We start from the raw sequence: 19,687 nt of genomic DNA, 5'->3' as shown, positions 1-19,687 counted from the left end.
ACGCACACACATGCGTGTGTACACACACAGGCACACACACACCCCTGAGGCATCCTCCTCAGGACAGACCAATTCAGGAACATAACGCATAACACAATCTACAACAGGGGTCCCCAATCAAGATCTAATGCCTGATGATCTGAGGGGGAGCTGATATAATCATAATAGAAGTAGACAGCACAATAAATGTAACGTGCTTGAATTATACCAAAACCATCCGCCTCCTCCCCTTTTCAGGGAGAAATTGTTTTCCACAAAACTGGTCCCTGGGGCCAAAAAGGTTAGGGACCACTGATCTACAAGACATGCTTCTTCAGTGATCTGTGAAGACTGAAGAAGCAAATTTTGAAGCCAAATGGAAAGACTATGACATGACCTAAACTCAGTAATAAGAGAAAAGCCAGCACAAGACTTTCTTTTCCAAAGTAGTCTTGGTAGGTACAGAGCAAAGTTCCTCAGGCCCAAGGGAAAGTGTGTGTCTGATTAAGAAGGATGGGGTTGGGGGTGGGAGGGGTCCAAATCTGATGGCAGAGCAGACAACCAGGATCGCTTTCTCTACCTCAGGCATTCTTGGCAAGAAGCAAATCCTTGCTGTATGTGAACTTTTTCCAACCTACAATGGTCCGTAGGGTAGGAAGTCATGCCCAGGCCTGGAGGCGGCTTCTAAGACTTTTACTTCTAATGAAAGTAAAAATTTCCCTCGGGAAAATGAATTCACTAATCCAACTAATATCTGTCAACTACCCTTTATTTTCCATATTCACAAAAACTATTCACGTAATGAATGTCACAATAGGGGAGTCGAGGGCATTTGCCTTTAGAGAACTTGAAGGTGGTCAGGGCTCCAGGGGGTGTCTTCCTGAGTAAATGATGTTAAAAGACCTTAAGGATAGGGAGGATTAGCAGGGTGAAGGCTCTGGGGTAATAGCATAGGCAAAGGTCCTGAGGTGAGAGAATGCAAAACACTTCTAAGAGTTGTAAGGAAGGTCTGTTTAAAGAACAGGAAAAGAGGGGAGAAAGGGAGCATGATGAGATTTGCTATACTCATTCAGTTTCTTAGCCAAATAGAAATCACACTTAATAATAGTTGACTGGAAGACACTGGACAAACGTCTTAGGTGAGAGGTATAAGGAAATAGTACAAAACTTCTAATCACTCTCAGGGACCTTCAGGTATGCAATGCAGAATAAGAGGGCTGGCTGAGGTGAGCATTAGGCTGCTATTATGCTCAAACCACAGATTTTTAATGCATATGGGGATTTTAAGGTAAATGCATTAAATCATTTTAAAATCCCATAGGTAGTAAAATACTCTAGAATTGGCAAAAGGTTTAATGAAAAAAACTTCTAGGCATGAAGTCATTGCTCCCATGATGTGAAACTTCCAAGCCAAGAAATAGGATTATTATGACAAAAAGAATAACTCTAGCCGTTTAGAGTTGCTTTCTCTCCCCAGAAATCTAGGTGAGATAATAATTTATTGCTACTTAATCATCAGCAGAAAATAAGACATGGAAACATTTTTTAAAAGCAGCAAAACATTTTTCTATTTTAGGATATTCTCCAAGAGCTGGATCTTTCCCTAATATAGGTAACAAAAAGGTAAAAAGATCCGTGCAGAGGGTGGCCTCTGAAGCAGTGGAGCATGGGGCTTTGCCAGCCCCTTCGGGTGGGAGCCAATGCACTCTGCCCGCCAGGGAATGAAAGCCAAGTAACCCTGACACTGACCCTGAGCTAGACCCTCCACCTGGCTCTCCCGGTCACAAAACAGTTTTCTTCTGTTTCCGGGAAGGCTGCCAGTTAGAGTCTGCCTCTGAGACCCCTAGCTAGATGGTTTTGCTGATGACAAAGAACAAAGGAAGGTGCAGAGAGGTTTTGTTTTTTGTCCCCCACCCCGCCCTATTTTTGCTTGAAAAAGCACATGAAGGATGGAAAGATTATCTGGACTCACCAAGGTAATCTTGCAATGCTTTCTTGTACATTTTTCGTACATTTTGGTACTAGTGGTGAGCAGGGATTAGAACCCTGGGAGGGAAAGTGAAAGAGAACTTAAGAGAGACCTGGGGAAACAAATGTAAACAAAGACAGAGTCAGGGCTAAGCACCTGAAGGCAACAGAGGGCGGAAAAGCCAGTGAGGGGCCATGGGGCAGTTAAAGAAGAGAAAAAGCTCCAGGGCAAGAAGGAAGAAGAAAAAGATTGTGACAGGAAGGACACACAGGGTAAATATGGGTGGGAAAGGGCCCAGAGTAGGAGGAGATGAGCTCAAAACCAATAACTCAAAATCAAGTGTTTACACACCTGTCTTTCGTTCCCAAACTACACGTACAAGCCCTGGCATCTGAAGGCAAATCTGCAGAAATTGGAAAGAACTGCTGTGCAGAGACTTACCCCTATATCACCAAACCTTCCTCAGTACATCAGTGACTGCACTCTGTTAGACAAAATGAAGAAGTCTCCTAAACGCCTATATTTCATGAGCAGTATAGCCAACGCAGTTAAACACACTCTCCAGAAGTCAGACTGACCCAGTGGCTGGTTAGACTAACCTAACCTCATTATGCCTCAGGTTCCTCATCTGTAAAGTAGATGTAATAACAGATCCCTCCTCACAGAGCGAGGCCTACAAGAGATAATACATATGAAGGACTCAGAACAGTCCCTAGGGCAGGGTGAGTGCTCAAAACCATGAGCTATTTTTATTATTTTAAAAAAGAAGAATTGCAGTCTGTAAGATCAAGGACTAAAGGCAAAAGGAGCTACACATAATCACTGGGTTCTAGCTGAGAAGTTGTTTTCCTCAGGGGTGAGTTAATGATTCTGACAGTGCTATACACATACTGCGGAACTGAATAAGTAAATGCAAAGCGGGTAGAAGCCAGCTTTCTCACTGCTGGAGAGGAAACTTACAAATAAGCCAGGGGAGGGGGCTAGAACAGTCCATGTGGTAAGGATTAGAGCTGAAGACATCAGTAAGAATTCATGTTTAACGTAATGTATTGATGGTTATACATAAGGGTACGTACAGACATATATAGTCACATAACTAATATACACATATATTTCCTAGCCATGTCAGCTGAGAGGGCCTAAAAGAAATGACACCCCAGGAGCAATGAGCACACCTCAGACCCAGAGCTTGGTTTCTGATATCATTCTCCAATAAAAAATAAAACAGGTCTCCTTGAAGAAACGGCTGATTCTAAGACTGGGATGGGAAATGCACAAAGTGAGTCCAGAACATCTTACAAGATGAGCTCAGACAAACACAACACTGGGGGCGTGTGAAAGGGACACAGGAGTCAAACAGAAGAGCTCCAATGATCAAAGCTAAAACAATCTGAGCAACAAAATACAAAAAGTAGCACTGTGTTGTATCCCACAGTATAAATGAATATCCACAAGTCTATGCTGGTGTAAACAAAAGACTGAATACATTAATAAAGTGAAAGTCACTCAATTGTGCCCGACTCTTTGTAACCCCATAGACTATGGAAAAGTGGAATTCTCCAGGCAAGAATACTGGAGTGGGTTGCCATGCCCTCCTCCAGGGAATCTTCCCAACCCAGAGATAGAACTCAGGTCTCCCACATTGCAGGCAGATTCTTTACCAGCTGAGCCACCAGGAAAAGCCCCAAAATATTGGAGTAGGTAGCCTATCCTTTCTGCAGCAGATTTTCATGACCCAGGAATCAAACTGGGGTTTCTTGCATTGCAGGTGGATTCTTTACCAGCTGAGCTACCAGGGAAGTTCAAATTAATAAATGGGGAAGACAAATCTCGCATGCAGAAGAATTTGGTGATTGGCTGTATCTCTTTCTAATACTGATGGCCAGAATTCATTGGCTGCTTCGTAGGAAGAGTTCCTGTGTTAAATACTCTGTATCCTTTCAATATCCTCCTAGTCTCTCCATGTGTTGTTCCTGTTTTACAGGAACAAATTCCCAACCAAATAAGGTGGGTAAATACTTCACCCTAAAAGAGGGGAGCAAAACAAAAGGGTTGTGCATAGTGACTTCTTTCCAACCAATACAGAATGGAAAGCAAGTAGGAAGAAAGAGACATTTGCCGTGAAATACCTGAAAAATAACTACTTCATCCAGATGAGCAAGAACAACATCAACCACTATAATTCCCTCTGATAGTATGTAATGAGAATGGTATTTTATCTCTTGTGACATTTCTCTCAAAACCTCATAAATTCAGTCTAACTAGGAGGGAAAATGTCAATCTAACTACAAGAAAAATTCTAACAAAGAGGTGCCATGTGTGTGCGCGCTCCATTGTGTTTGACTCTTTGTGACCCCACGGGCTGTAACCCACCAGGTTCCTCCATCTGTGGGATTTCCCAAGCATGAATGCTGGAGTGGGGTGCCATTCCCTTCTCCAGGGGATCTTCACAACCCAGGGATTGAACCCGAGTCTCGTGTGTCTCTTGCATTGGCAGGCAGATTCTTTACCACTGGCATCACCTGGGAAGCACAATTAAAGGGGTATCCTAAAATATACCTGACCAGTACTCCTCAAACCTATCAAGGTCCCCCAAAACAAGAAAAGTCAAAAACTGTCACAGTCAATAGGAACCTAGGGAGATATTTCAACTACAGGTAATGTGGTGTCCTGGATGGTCTTGGAATAGAATGGGGCCATTAGGTAAAAAGAAAAACAAGGAACTGTGACTAGACTATGAACTTTCATTAACAATGTGTTGGTTCAATGGTTATAACAAATGTGCATACTCGTGTAAGAAGTTAATAACAAGGGGAACTGTGAGGAAGGTATATGGGAACTCTGTATTACTGGCTCAATTTCATATAAATCTAAAACTGTTTAAAACATTTAAAATGTCCAAAGGGGAGAGGGGGGAGTGGAGATGAAAAAGAGGGTCCAACCTAAGTACTTAAGAGAAATAGTCTCACTCACATCACAGGGAAAGAAGTAGGGGCCACATAGTACGGAGGTTAAGGCCTGGGTTAAATCCCTCTCTCACTTATTCATTGTATGACCTTGGACATGTTCCTTAGTCTCTCTGTGTCTCAGACTCCTCATCTGTAAAATAGGAACAACACATGGAGCTACTAGGAGGATATTGAAAGGATACAGAGTACTTAACACAGGAACTATTCCTACGAAGCAGCCAATGAATTCTGGCCATTAGTATTAGAAAGAGATACAGCCGATCACAAAAAATTATTTTTCGGGGACCTCAGTAACTCATTATTCTCTGATTGCTCATAGTCTGAGACCGGAATTTTTATGCTATAAATAGGCCTCTAATGAAAAAACTTGCTGAGGCCCTCTACACTTTTCACCATTAGAATGGAGTTTCCGCTGGGGATGACAGATGCTAGGATGCACCAAGAACAGGAAACAGGCACTCAGATGGAGTCCTTCTTTCCTCACATCCTGCAAACCATCTCCTTCCCCAGGAAACAAGCCTAACTTCCACATTTCTAACAGCTGTTTGGGACCCTTGCTCAGGGTGTTCACTGAATAATAAAGCCAAGCCAAATGAGGAAATAATCCCAAATTGTACAATCTCAGAATGCTAACAAGCTAAAAGCATTTGTCCCAAAGGTGATGCTGTACCTAGCTCCTCTTGTACTTCTGTCTATAGCCCTTTTACTGTGACAGAGACAACTGTAATGTGTGAGAGGGGGACAACCAGTCAGGATTCACGCACACCAGAGATTCCAACACTCTTTTAGAAACAGCAGCCCTGACAGCAAAATGGTGAAAAACCCAGGTCCTGGAGTCAGTTGGATCTGGGATCAAATAACAGACGTGTCATTAACTAGCTGCTTGATCTTAATCAAAGTGCCTCACTGTTCTGAAACCTCAGTTTACACACCTATAAAATCAGGACAATATCTCACAGCATGTCTGTAATAGTAAAAGAAAACGCAAAATGCGGATAGCTTTGCACTAAAGCAAGCACACCTGGAACTGCAGCCAGCGGCAGTGGCCAGGCGGTGACGGTGGTGTCATCGTTTCCACCACCTCTGAGTCTGCAGCGTGATGGAGTGACAGAGTCTGGTTTTGACGTTTGTTTGCCTCTCTCTAACATGTAGAGAACCTTGGGAGTTTTCTCAGGCAGCCAATTTTTCTTCTTTCTGAATCAATGATGATCAATGTTGTTTCATTCCTCCACTGTCAGAAAAGTATTAACCTCTGCTTGGGAGCCTACACTCTTCCCTTAAACACACAGTTTTGATTCAGGATTTCAGTGACTTCTAAAACTATCATTTCTAATTTTCTTTGTCCAGGGTGGATGTTTTAAAGATAATACTGGGCTCTTTTATCTGATGTACTGCACCTCCATTTCTTCTTTGGTTTTACTTTTAAAAAATATTAATTTCACACTATAGTCTTTAATTCTTCTAAGATTAGAGTTTTGAATCTTATTTTTGCTCTGTTCTTTACCCCTCTTCCTTTGCCCCATTTTTGTTACAATTACTCAGATTAATTTCAATTGGCCTGTTAGGTTAGTTGAGTTTGATGGAATGAATATTGATTGCAAACTCAATGAGAAGATCTTGTAATACTTTTCACTATAAAGTTTCCCAGATATTAAAAGAATCACAGCCATCTTCCTTGAACTCATTTCTCTTTTCTTTGATTTCCAATATCTTAGATTGCTACTATTTATATGTAACTAAAATCTTTACCAGTAACTAAAATCTAGTGTGACTATTTACAACTTCTGGGAAAAGATTACATGAATGACAATCATATCTGAATGTGTGGAGACGAAAGTAGAATGATTTCAACCATTTAAACCATTGCTATGGTACAGAGTTTTAGGAAATAAAACATGGCATTCCCAGAGGGAAGTGATGAGAGTCAATTAAAGAAACCAAAACAGAAACTATTTCAACATTAATTATAGAAGTCATTTTAAAAAGGAATAAAAAAGTAAGATTCCTGAAGAGAGAGTTTTAAATCTCTTTAAATAAAGTTAAGCATGCCTATGTATGATATTCTAATCTCAAATATATTTCAGAGAATGAAGATTCATGGTGTCAAGGCTCTATATGGTTAATATTACTTCCTCATAATCTCACTTCTGAATTCAATCACTATAATAAATCTGAACTAAGGAAAGCTTCCTTTTTCCATCTCGTTCAGATTTTATATATTATTCTAAAGAGATAGCATTTCATCATGAAAAATGCCAGCAGGAAGGAGAATGAATACAGGCAAATGTGTTTTCTTCTGTCATAGGAAGTGAGTTTCCCGATTCCCAAACAGTGGCAAATTTAGGGATTATAGAAATAAACATAGTATGACTTCTTATTTATATCATTCTAGTACTAACATCAGAAATCCCCGTGTGCAAAGATTCTAGCATCTAAAAGCCTTGGAAGTTGAATTCCTTGCAACTGAAGGAATTCTCATTTTAGCCAGATAATGTAGAAGGTTCTGATATTGCACAAAGTCTAAACCAGGCATACTCAGGATTAGAAGTCACAGCACATTCAGATACTTTTTGAAATTCATGAAGAACACTAGCCATTTGTGGTCCAAGACACCAGACACCAATCTTTCATCTTGACTGTTTCATCTGTATTTCCACATTTTGCCTTCTTTTAAGTTCTTTCATCCTTTGAAAGGTTGATTAGATCCATCCATATTCAGAAGTACAGTAAAGACTGTTATCTTGGGATTTGGGAACCTGTATCAAATGTAAGCCTTGCTCTATGCTTTACATTAAAAACTGAAAAAACCAAACAATAGTTGAGTATTTTCCTTCTCATATTTAAGCCCAGTAGTGATTCCCCACCTCCACCCCCCTCACCCTTGGACTGCAAAACTGAAGACATCTGTCCTAAAACAGGATGTTTACTTCTTAGAGTGTCACTGAATTCCTGCCGTCTGTTTCCCACCTGAAATCACAAGAACACAGATTCACAGCAAAGGAAAACAATGGGCATTTTGCTGCTCCTTGTCTGACCCCACAACACAGTGCTTTAGCCCATCTCTTTATCATGATCATAGACAGCGGTTCTGATGTCACAATTAATAACAAGCAAACCAAAGAAGCTATTTTTTCTTTCCTATTTTTATCAAAACAAGTTATATAGTCTTTCCAACAGAAACAAGCAGTCAAGGGCACCTCTCAATCAATCAATATAATATTTGGATCATATCTCTGTTTCAGATGCTCATTTTTTTAAATTAATTTAATTATTTTAATTGGAGGCTAATTACTTTACAATATTGTGGTAGTTTTTGCCATACATTGACATGAATCAGCCATGGGTGTACATATGTCCCCCATCCTGGACCCCCCTCCCACCTCCTTCCCCATCCCATCCCTCAGGGTCATCCCAGTGCACCGGCTTTGAGTGCCCTGTTTCATGCATCGAACTTGAACTGGTGTTCACTTTCATTTTTAAGAAGATGAGAAGAAAACTAGATAAATTATCCTGGGCTTCCCTGGTGGCTCAGGTGGTAAAGAATCTGCCTGCAATGCAGGAGACCCGGGTTCGATCCCTGGGTTGGGAAGATCCTGGAGGAGGAAATGGCAACCCACTTCAGTACTCTTGCCTGGAAAATCCCATAGACAGAGGAGCCTGGGCGGGTGGAGGTGGGAGTTCTAGGCACCATTAAACTTGAAAGAATCTCAGAGCACTCATTTTTCAGGTAAAGAGACTGAAACTGAGAGAGGTGAAGTGATAGGTCAAATGGGTGGCAGGTGACAGTGACGGATGAGGACTTGAATCTGAGTCCTCCAGTCTCGTTCCCCGGGGCCTGTCATTTTCTGTAAGGCTGGCTCCACAACCTCCTCAGCACTGGATTCACCAGTTATAAGAAGAGACACGAGGGGCTTCCCTGGTGGTCCAGTAGTTAACACTGCACACTTCCAACCCAAGCGGCACGGGTTCGATCCCTCATCAGGGAACTACGATCCCACATGCCATGTGACCAAAATAAAAATAAAAAAATACATTAAAAATAGCACAGATTTATTATTGAATACTTAAAAAAAAAGAAGGGACATGAATAAGTAAATTTCCAGACAAGTGTGGTATTATTTTTACATATATTTAGATACCCATAAATAAAGACAGTTTTCACTTGAGGATATAGCCTCCTCGCCGTGCAGCAGGGTTTCTCACCCAGGCACTACTGATGTTTAGGGTCGGGTAATTCTTTGCTGCAGAGGGGAAAGAGGGCTGTCTTGCGCGTGGCAGCGTGTTTTGAAGCAGTCCTGGCCTCTGCCCACTAGAGGCCAGAGCATCTCCCCACCAAGTTGAGACAACCCAAAATTTTCCAGATATTGCCAAACGTCCTCTGGGGGCAAAACTCCCTCACTGAGAACTGCCATGTAGCTGTATCTCCCACACATCAATCAGCCATTGGGATGTCTTCAGTCCCTGCTACACGTCAACTGCCACAGCTCTGGGATAATCAACGAACTTCCCATGTGTTACAAGTGGGATGGAGAAGCTGCTTCTCTGAATTCATCTCAGAAAGACGAAGCAGGGAGCTTATCGAGTTATAGAAATGATCAGACAGGTAGCATGTGAAAAACAGAACAAAAAGATAATGCTGAAGTGAGATGAAAAATAATGAAAGGAGAAGTGGTAGACGGGGTGGGGGGTGATGGGGGAGGAGAAGCAATAAGAAAGACAGAAGAAAGGGAAATGGAAAGAAGAAAAAGGTCAGCAAAGAGAAGGGAGTTTCACATTCCAGTATTTGCAGGACAGAGTGACCCATTATATGAAAAAGTGGCATATTTTCGTCAGGCATAATTTTTTTTTAAGGCAACTCAGTCTGAGGAAGAGGGTCAAGAACTTTCTACCAATTCACTGTGAGGCTTTAGGAAAAGACCATTGTCCCCGGATGATGGACCCCTCAGGGGAGCTCTCTGTGAAGGCTCTTTGTTAAGGCCTCATATGCCTAAAACTGTAAAGCCCTTTAAAACAGCTTATCCTAGAGTCTCACCCACGGTTACTGTTCCTGGTGTACAATGAATCCAAATGAAGGTTTATAATAGGTCTTTAAAAGCCTGAGCATGACTCTTCACATTCAGGGTACAAATCAATTTTCTTTAAATGCTACTTCCCAGAAACCTATTTCATCTCAAAACACCCCCTGGGAAACAGAAAAGCTCTGGATATTTTTCATATTGTTACTCCCCTCAGAGTGTTCAGATGGCTAGTTAAACGGTAGCTCTAGATATGATGAGATTCCAAAATACATAGATGACAACATGCTTATTTCTGAATCTGGTCACAGGTGTAGGTTACATTTGATAAGCTAGCCACTCAGTTTGTACAGTATCTCTTCTTTCATGTATGTTTTAAAGCACTCATCATAAAACCATTCCTTTTTTAAAAATTGTTATTTCCATAGGTTTTCATGGTCAAACAAAATTAACAGTAACAAAACCCCTCTAATCCTGCGATCCTCAAACTTTAATAAAAGGCGAAGAAATCACTTGAGGATCTTGTTAGAATAGATTTTAATCTAGATCTGGGGTGAGGCCTGAGATTCCACATTCCTAAGAAGTTCTCGGGTGATGCTGAGATGGCTGGTCCATGGACCACACTTTGAGTAAGAAGGCTGTTAAGTCTCATGTGGGATTAACCACTGAATCTAATCAGAGTCTGCCATGCATATCAGTGAACAGGGAAATATGTGTGAATGAGAAGTGGAGAGCACGTGGTCATGAAGGATTTAGGGCTGGGCAGTGGCTTTTGGACTGGGCACAACAACGACATGATAAAGAAATACAAGAGGAGTGCTCACTTCGGCAGCACATACACTAAAATTGGAATGATACAGAGATTAGCATGGCCCCTGCACAAGGACGACACGCAAATCCGCAAAGCATTCCATACTTCTGAGAGGGGATATAGGTATACCTATGGCTGATTCATGTTGACGTTTGACAGAAAACAACAAAATTCTGTAAAACAATTATCCTTCAATAAAAAATAAACTAAAAAAAAAAGGAAGAAATACAAGAGGAAAAAAGAAAGAAAGAAAATCGTAAGCCTAATCCATCTCCTCAATTTACCTATCTGATTATGCTGCTTCCCTCCTGCGAAAAGTTTAGGGCTGACTGCCCATTTAACCAGGGAAAGTCCAAACTCTCTAGTGAGAAGTTCAACCCTTTCATGATAGCTTCAGCTCAACTACCCTCACCCAACATGTACACAGTGAAGCAGCCACCCCGATTCCGTGGTGCTCCCCCAAATGTCATGTATACAACATTGCCCTGATTTGGTCCCACTGCCCCCTCTTCCTAAATGGCTCTACCATCCAAATCTTCACCCTCCTTCAAAGCCTGCTTCAGATGTCATCTCTTCAGGCTTCTTTGGTGGACCAGTGGTCAAGAATCTGCCTTGCAAGGCAAGGAACACTCGTTCAATCCCTGGTCCGGGAAGACCTCACCTGCTATGGGGCAACTAAGCCCACGCACCACAAATGCTGGGCCCACGCTCTAGAGCCCATGGTCCTAACAAGAGAAGCCACCACAGTCAGAAGTCCATGTGCCTCAACTAGAGAGGAGCCTCCACTCACTGCAACCAGAGAACACCTGCGTGCAGCAACAGAGACCCAGCACAACCAAAAATAAATATTAAAAAAAAAAAATCACCTCTTCCAAGGAGCATCCCCAAGCCTTCTAGGAATAAGGTAGTTCTACTCACCACACCCTGCACTCGGCATTCAAACGCCTACTCTGGTGTGTTTGGTTTTCTGGAAGGTTATGGCCCAACCAATAAAATTAAGAAACTATCTGAAACCTAACTCAAGAGTTAAAAGACTACCCAGTTTTCTCATCTTTCCATCCCTGGCTCCTAGAGAAAGGAGTCCATCATCCAACCCTCTGAAGAATTAAAAATTCCATCGGATTACCTCCCCAGTCTTTTGATCCTAAAATGAAACCATGAGAGATTTCAGCACCCTGGCATATAGCCACCTACTCAAGAACCCTGGTGGCTCAGCTGGTAAAGAATCTGCCTGCAATGCAAGAGACCTGGGTTCGATCCCTGGGTTGGGAAGATCCCCTGGAGGAGGGCATGGCAATCCATTCCAGTATTCTCGCCTGGAAAATCCCCAGGGATAGAGGAGCCTGGTGGGCTACAGTCCATGGGGTCGCAAAGAGTCGGACACAACTGACCGACTAAGCACAACAGTAACAGCTCAAGAACCTCATTCCTTCAGCAGCCTGTACCCCTGCATCATGGATTTTTCTTCAGTGGCTGCCGGATCATTTTCATCAGGATAAACCATCTTTGTAAACAAACACACAACAAAAAGACCATGCCTTGCCTCTTCCTCCACCCCATTTCTCTATTCCCCTTTACAACGAAACTCCCAAGGGGAGTTAGTAGACTTGCCCTCCCCACTTCCTCCCCTTCGATCCTGTCTTGACCCACATCTCCATTCACCAAAACGGGGCTTGTCAAGGGTGCCAAAGACTGAAGTGGGGCAGAAGCAGGAGTCACTTCCCAGACCCCTCTCACTTGATGTCTGGGCAGCATTAGACACAGTTGGTCACTCTCCCTCTGAAACCCCTTTTGTACTTATCTTCTGGAACACAGCTTCTTTCTTCTCTGTGCCCATGCCTGTTCCTTTCCAGTCTCCTCTGCTGGACCCTCCATTTTCCTAACTGGAGGGAACCAAGCCTCAGTCTTTGGACTTTTCCCCTCTCTATCTACCCTTCAACTCCACGAGGTCATATCCAGCCCCATAGCTTTAAATGCCATGTATAAACTAAGGATGCCCAAATGTCTACCAGTCCAGACTTCTCCCTGGAAACTAGACTCACCCAATTACTTCGAAATCAATACACCTAAGATGAAATTATTGACACAAGCTCCCCTCCAAGCCAGCTCCTCCCACCAGACTTTCTCATCTCATGAAGCCGGGGCTCTGATCTATCAGGCGCTCACACACAACCTGTGGAGGCGTCCGTGCCTCCTCCGTCTCACTTGCCGCATCCACTGCATCTGTGCATCCTTTCAGCAACACCTTCGAGAGCTCTGCAGAGGTGGTTACTACTGCCTGTTGGTACTCCCACGACAAGGACGGCTGCTGTTACTACTCAAGTCTGTGCTGCCATCACCCGTGAAAGGGTCCTACCCGGGCTCCTCGCTGCCACTCTTGCCCCGTCTCCAGTGTCATCGTCTATTTTCCACACAGAGTCAGAGGAGGTCTTTTAAATAAGGCAGGCCATACCACTATTCTCCTAAAGCCTTACAAGTCTTTCTCATATTCCTTAGAATGAAATTCAACATGCTTCCCCAGACCCTTGAGTCTACATGTGACGAGGGGCCCCGCCACCCTCCAGATCTCCTGCCCCAGCACTTGCCACTTCCTTCAAGCGGCGGCAGTCTCGCCCACCTCTCTACTTTTTCTTGAACACTATTCCTGCCACAGGGCCCCTTCCATAGTCTCCCTTTCTGGACATTCACAAGGCCTCACCTGCACTATATTCAGGATTCTGCTCCAATGTGCCTGGATCAGACAAGAAAACCCTTTTCTGACACCTTATGTGACTCAAACTCCATTGGAATCTAGCCCTCTTGCACTACTTCATTCATTTTTGTGTGGATTCTCTGTCTCTCTCTCTACTAAAACATAACCTTCGTAAGAACTGGGGCTTACTTATTTTGTTATAGCTGCATCCCTTAGCACAGGCCCTGGCAAACAGTGGGTAATCAATACCTTTTTACTGGATGAATAAATGAATATCATTTTAGATGGTCAAAAAATAATTCTATGACTTTATGCATTATGGAAAAAAACCATGACAACATTCCAAAGGGACTTTAAAACTCTACTAAATTATAGTCTTTTAAGATAATAAGTCCTGACAGAGAGCTTGTAATGCAGAGGAGAGGCACACTCACTTCCTGATCACGGTCTTGGACTCTGATGAACTTTGGCCTCCATCTTCTTCACAGTTTGGGCTTGTCAGGTTCCCATACCTTTATAGATAAAAACAAACACACAAATATGTAAACAAAAAACACAGTCGGTGGTGCTGGAAAGCAATTCTATTCTATCTCAACTACAAGATAAGAGTTACACTTTTCAGGAGTATTTAAGGAAAGTAACATTTGTGAAATAGCATCCAAAAATGATACTGTATTTTTTATATTTATTTAATGGGTATATATGTATATATATATATACAAATATATATGTGTGTATATACATTTTCCATATGCAGAATTTGTATCTGTATGCATATACACACACACATATATTTACTCCAACAGAAAAGCGATTTAACGATGAATCACACCACTTAAAACTTTCTCTTACTACTCAACATTTCTTTGAATATTTTAGATGAACTTGGGCTTTTCCTCTCAGCAGGAGAATCAGTCATTACATGAGGCACAGATGGGAGAATCCTCCTGAGTTCCGGAGCATCAACCCCTCACCCCTGCCCCTCTCTGCGTCCGCTGAAGGAACACGTGGCTTTGCTTGGTCAGCCTTCACGCCTGCACCACCTGTGGGCACAAGCTGATCACTCCATGCTCTGCGTTTGAGTCTGGTCTCCTTGAGGATAAGTTCTACTGAAGCAGCGTTACGGGAATGGTTCTGAGCCCTCAGGTTAGGCTGAGACAGGGACAAGGAAGGAAGAACAGACTCCTCATGTCTCAACAACCATGAGAGCAGCAGTGTGTACACTGAGGCTGGTCCAGGCTTCCCCAGCCACTTGGGGAGGGTGACACAGGGGTGCAAAGCAACCGGTGCTTAAATTGTAAAATCTCTCTCACTACAAACTCAAAACTTGCTCAATAATGGATCACTCCCTAGTCACACTGTTAGGTGTCCTTCCAACTCCATAGGTAATGTAAGTCTATTTCATACAGAAATATCATGTTTCATTTGGCTCAGAGTATACATTTAGTAAATTCACTTCAAAGTCTTAAGGAGTAGCCTATGTTATTCACTTAGAACACCTAGACTATTTCTGCAGTTTCTCTTCCCGCCAGTGGAGCATTCGGAGATTGCCTGGAGTTTCACAAGCTGGCGATCTGTCCCAAAGTTCTGGTAACAGAACTTCTATAACTGGCAGGGTTTACATTTTTAAAGAGCACATTTTTGTCTTCCACTAATGGGATTAAGGGCCCCAGGACCCTTATGGTTCCTCGTTCTGAGGATTTACAAGTCCTTTAAAACATAAAAGCCCGCCATCTGGTTTGACCGAATGCCAGTCCATCTGGTCTCCCCATCGCCCTATCCCGGGAGGTTCCAGTGTATGCCCTTAGGCTTTGGCCTCCCCCCTCCTCCCTTCCACCTGCTCCTTTCTCGAGCTCATCAGCCTTATGGATTTCTTGGCCTCCCAAAGACATTTTCCACTGGCCTCTGCCCTCCCTGTTCCTCTTCATTCTGCACCTGCTATTTAGAGGCTCCCAGGGTTACCCTTTGCTTTCCCTGAGATAAGAACCAGGCAGATTAAGACTAATGCAGGCCCCCCGTGAGCAAGGCAGGGCTGGGGAATGAGGTTCCTAGTAAATAAACAGAGCGGGATTTCTTAGCTCTCTCTTTGGCCACCATCATAGCGAACCCTGTCCTCATGTTCCCTCACAACAGACTCTGTGGTTTATTTAAGTAGGAAAGATGAGGTGAGTGCAGTGAAGAGGGGGGCCACCATGCCACGCCACCCCTTTGACCAGACTGACCCATCAACTCTTGCCCGCCAGCCCTCAGTGACTAAATGTGGGATTTCGCTTTCGTCACATTCTGTGCTCCTTCGTTAATTCTCTTTCTGGTTATCCTGGAAACCACCGACTAGAAGCTCTGAGAGATAGAAATAAAAGGGGAGAAAAGACTTTACAAGGGAAAGATACACATTCTCTTGCTCCTGATATCCTTTCCAGAGATGATGTTTATACTAAAAATCCCCTAACCTTCCTATCCCATGTCTTTACTTAAGCGTCTCATATTCAGCTGCTCTTTCTCTACACTTTGCAGACCCATAACTGAAAGGGTGGTTGGGATAACATGAACACCCATCACAGTTCTGTTCCCAGATGATGCCACAGGTGCAGTCAGATGGGTCATGGACTAAGCAACTGACAATGGTGAGTGAGCGAAGTTCTCTTTCTTTAGTGAACCTGGTACCATCTGCTCAGAAGACCACTCAGATACTCCTCCCCACCAGCAGAGAATCTAGAGACTCATAATCAGGACCAGCATGATTGGTTGGTAAAAACTCAGAGACCAATGAGAACCATCAATAACAAGCCTCGTGTGTGTTGGCACACGTGGTCCAGGTACTTGGGCTCAAAGGCTGCAATATGCCTAACTCGTCTCTGCCCAACCCACCAGGAAATCCTTTCAGTTCTGCCTTTATAACATATCCTGAATCCTAGCACTTCTCATCACTTCCACTCTGGCTCACAATGCTGCCATCTTTGGCTGAGATCAATGCAACAACCACTTAACTCCTCTCCTGGCTTCTGCCAAGTGATGCTGTTCATTCCACTGCTCGGCTCAAAACCGTCCCCCGGCTTCCACTCTTCTCCACCCTGAGAAAAGGTCCATGTTTTACCTGTCTCCCAAGGCCCTAAGTGACCTGCCACTTGATATCTCGGACCACATTTCCTACACTCACTCAGTCCCCTCTGACCTCACTGGCTCCTCCCCACATCAGGCATCCTCCTGCCTCAGAATCTCTGCACTTGCTGTCAACTGCTTCCCAGGCCCCCTCCAATGGCGCACCCCCTGGGCTCCTGCAGGCCTCCAACATCACTTTATCAGTGAGGCCTTCCCTGACCATCCCATGTAAAAGAAACACTAACACCACTGCTTTATTCTCTTCCACAGCCTTGAATACCTCCCAGCATACTGTACAATTAATATAGTTGTTAACTGTCCATTAGAACATAAACCCCATAAGAGCAGGACTTCTGTCTCTTTAGAGCTTAAAACAGTGCCTAGCACCAATAGGAATGTTGATGACTATTTCTAGTGGGGTTCCCTAAGCAGACATGAAAATGAACTTCCTAACAACTAGGTTCAAAATTGTCTCTATAAAGGCATCATGTGACGTTTTACTTATACACATGTCTTAACCTATCTGTGCCTTCATTTCTAACAATCTAGGAGGATAAAAAAGCTTTAGGATAGCTGGGATCATTACAGAAAATCTAAAATTAAAATGCAAAAGTAATAAATAAGATCTTAAAGCTGAGATCTTGAAGGCATAAGCAGTATAAAAGGCAAAATAATGTATGTATATAGTTTTACAGAGGGGACCTTTAGAAGCAAGATAAAATTAAAAAGCCAACAACCCTCTGGAATTTAACAGACTAGGGAGAGGATAATTATTTGCCCCTGCACTTTTCTTATCATTAAGAAGAATTAAATCTTACAGAAAAGAAACTAGACCAGAATTGGAAATAAGTTCTCTTTAATGTTCAAGCTAGGTCATTTGAGAGTTAAGAGTTAGTTTTATGAGATTAAGAGTGTTTCTTTGATGTTTCCTGGACCCTCTCATAGCTTCCCATCAAAAACCAAAGTCAAGTTCAATTCATTTACTCCAGGGGAGTAAATAAAGGGTGTGTGTGTGTGTGTGTTTAATTAATGAGTAGCTACACACAAACCTGTCAACAATGTCACCTCCAATTTCTGCAAAACCTCCCTAGGATTTAAGATCAAAGCTCCAACCTCTTAAGAAGGCTTACCATTGAGAAACTGCCTTTCTTTAAATGGTAATTCAAAAAACTTAAATTAAAATACAAATTATCAGAATAACTTCTGACACAGTTTACTCTATAGTCACATGGCAAAAGAAAGAGCTGTGAATGTCTTCTAAAGTATAAATTATTTACTGTTACCTAGAAATGACTAGAAAAAGAGAAAAAACTCATGCTTAACTGGTTGCTAATATTTAAACAGGAAACAGTTATTTCCAAGGGGAAAGGATGTATTGTTTGGAGCCTATCTGGGCAGAAAAAAATGTTTAATATGTGTTTGAAAGGAGGACCAGGGACACCTGTAGTTCAGAGAAATCTTAAGATAACGTTAACCCCGGGACAGCCCTTCTGGTGGGGGGACGGGGGCGGCTTTCTAACCTCTACTCCTTAACAGAAAAGTCTCAGCAACATCAGACCAGGATGGGGATAATCCTGAAGAACATTTCAGGCTCCACTTGATTATGGCAAGTGATCCCTTGATAACAGCAGTTAAAAATTACTGAGAGCTCACTACAGGCAAGGCACTGTGCTAAGCACATCACATGGATTGTTTCTTTTGGATGGATGGATTATCTCACGATTATCCTATATGGGGCTTCCCTGGTGGCTCAGATGGTAAAGAATCCACCTGCAATGCGGGAGACCTGGGTTCAATCCCTGGGTTGGGAAGATCCCCTGGAGGAGGGCATGGCAACCCACTCCAGTATTTTGGCTTGGAGAATCTCCATGGACAGAGGAGCCTGATGGGCTAGAGTCCATGGGGTTGCAAAGAGTCAGACACAACTGAGCGACTAAGCACATAATCCTATATGGTAGAATTATTCTTCTTCCTATTTAATGAATGAGGAAATAAGGCCCAGAGAGCTTAAGCCATTTGCCCTCGAAGACACAGCTAATCAGTAAAGCAAGGATTTGAACCTTGACAGTCAGGCTCTAGAGCCCAGCCTCTGAGCCACCACCCTATCACAAAAACCACAGTTATTTTGTTTATTTATTTTATGTATCCCTCCACTGAATGATAAATTCTTTAGGGTTGGAAACCTTGGGTTTTTCACTTAATCATTCTTTTTTTTTTTCACTCATTTAGTCCTCATTACTTATTAAAGCTTATGTTCGGGTACTATTCTGGGCATTGAGGATACAGCAGTGAACTAACCCCAACCCCTGTTTTCATGGGGCGGGGGGAAGATAAACAATAAACTAGTGACTAGTGAATATATAATAGAGAGATGGTGAAAAGTGCAGTGGAGAAAAAAAAAGAAGCTAAAGGTGCTCAGACATGACTGGAGAGCCTGAGGTGGCAGCTTCCTACGAGTGTCCAGGGCAGGCCCCACGTGAACATGACAATGAACTAAAATCTATCAAGGGTCAGGGAGCAGGCTACAGAGATCTCCAGGAATGGAGCCTTCCAAGAGGAGGAGAGAGTCTATGCAAATGCCCTGGGGCAGTGGCAGGATGATGTGCTTGAGAAACGTCAAGAAGGCCAGTGAGACAGGAGCAGAAGAGATGAAGCAGAAACAGAGAAGGAGGTGAGCGTGGAGGCGGTGGGGGCAGAACCCGAGGGCCAAGCCGGCCATGGTCAGGGATTTGATTTCACCTTTTATCTCACTGGTACCTGCCCTGAGCCTGGAGGAGAGCCTGCGCTTGGGGGACACTCACTAAACACTGGCTAAGTGAATTAAATCATGCCCTTGACTATCAGGAATCAAAGAGTGGGAGGGAGAGGAGGAGAGGGCAGAAGCCACTTACTGGGGATGATGAGAGAAGAGAGAGGAGGAAGTCAGGGCAGGGGAGACCGCACAGGAAGCCACTGATTCAGGGACCTCTGGGGGCCTTTGCTTTTCTCATTAAGCCCAGCCTGGGAACATCTGAGGCATTTTTTCTTTAACTGACCCACAAGAACACAGGTCAGGTATGAGGAAAATGTTCAGAAGCTGACCTTGACTCAGGATAATGACACGGAGAAATAGCCTGCAGATGTCGGGAACACCAAGTGAGGCATCGGTGAGGG

At 43.2% G+C, this 19,687-nt stretch overlaps 1 protein-coding gene and 1 non-coding gene across 6 annotated transcripts in view; one reads left to right on the top strand and one right to left on the bottom strand.

Moving 5' to 3' along the window:
• The window catches only part of RGL1 (ral guanine nucleotide dissociation stimulator like 1), a 271,120-nt gene that overhangs the window by 56,660 nt on the left and 194,773 nt on the right, over positions 1-19,687 (bottom strand). For all 5 annotated transcript variants that reach the window (XM_043924319.1, XM_043924315.1, XM_043924318.1 and 2 more), the window contains one exon: positions 13,870-13,947. In XM_043924319.1, the coding sequence (XP_043780254.1) occupies positions 13,870-13,947 (78 nt within the window). The remainder of the gene's footprint in view (positions 1-13,869; positions 13,948-19,687) is intronic.
• LOC122708358 lies at positions 10,749-10,852 on the top strand. Its single transcript, XR_006345143.1, has one exon. It is a non-coding gene; the product is annotated as a U6 spliceosomal RNA (small nuclear RNA).

Source organism: Cervus elaphus, chromosome 14 (genome assembly GCF_910594005.1).
Source record: "Cervus elaphus chromosome 14, mCerEla1.1, whole genome shotgun sequence".
NCBI lineage: Eukaryota > Metazoa > Chordata > Mammalia > Artiodactyla > Cervidae > Cervus > Cervus elaphus.
The sequence above is the reverse complement of the archived record's forward strand: the minus strand, read 5'-3'. Positions and strand labels throughout refer to the sequence as shown.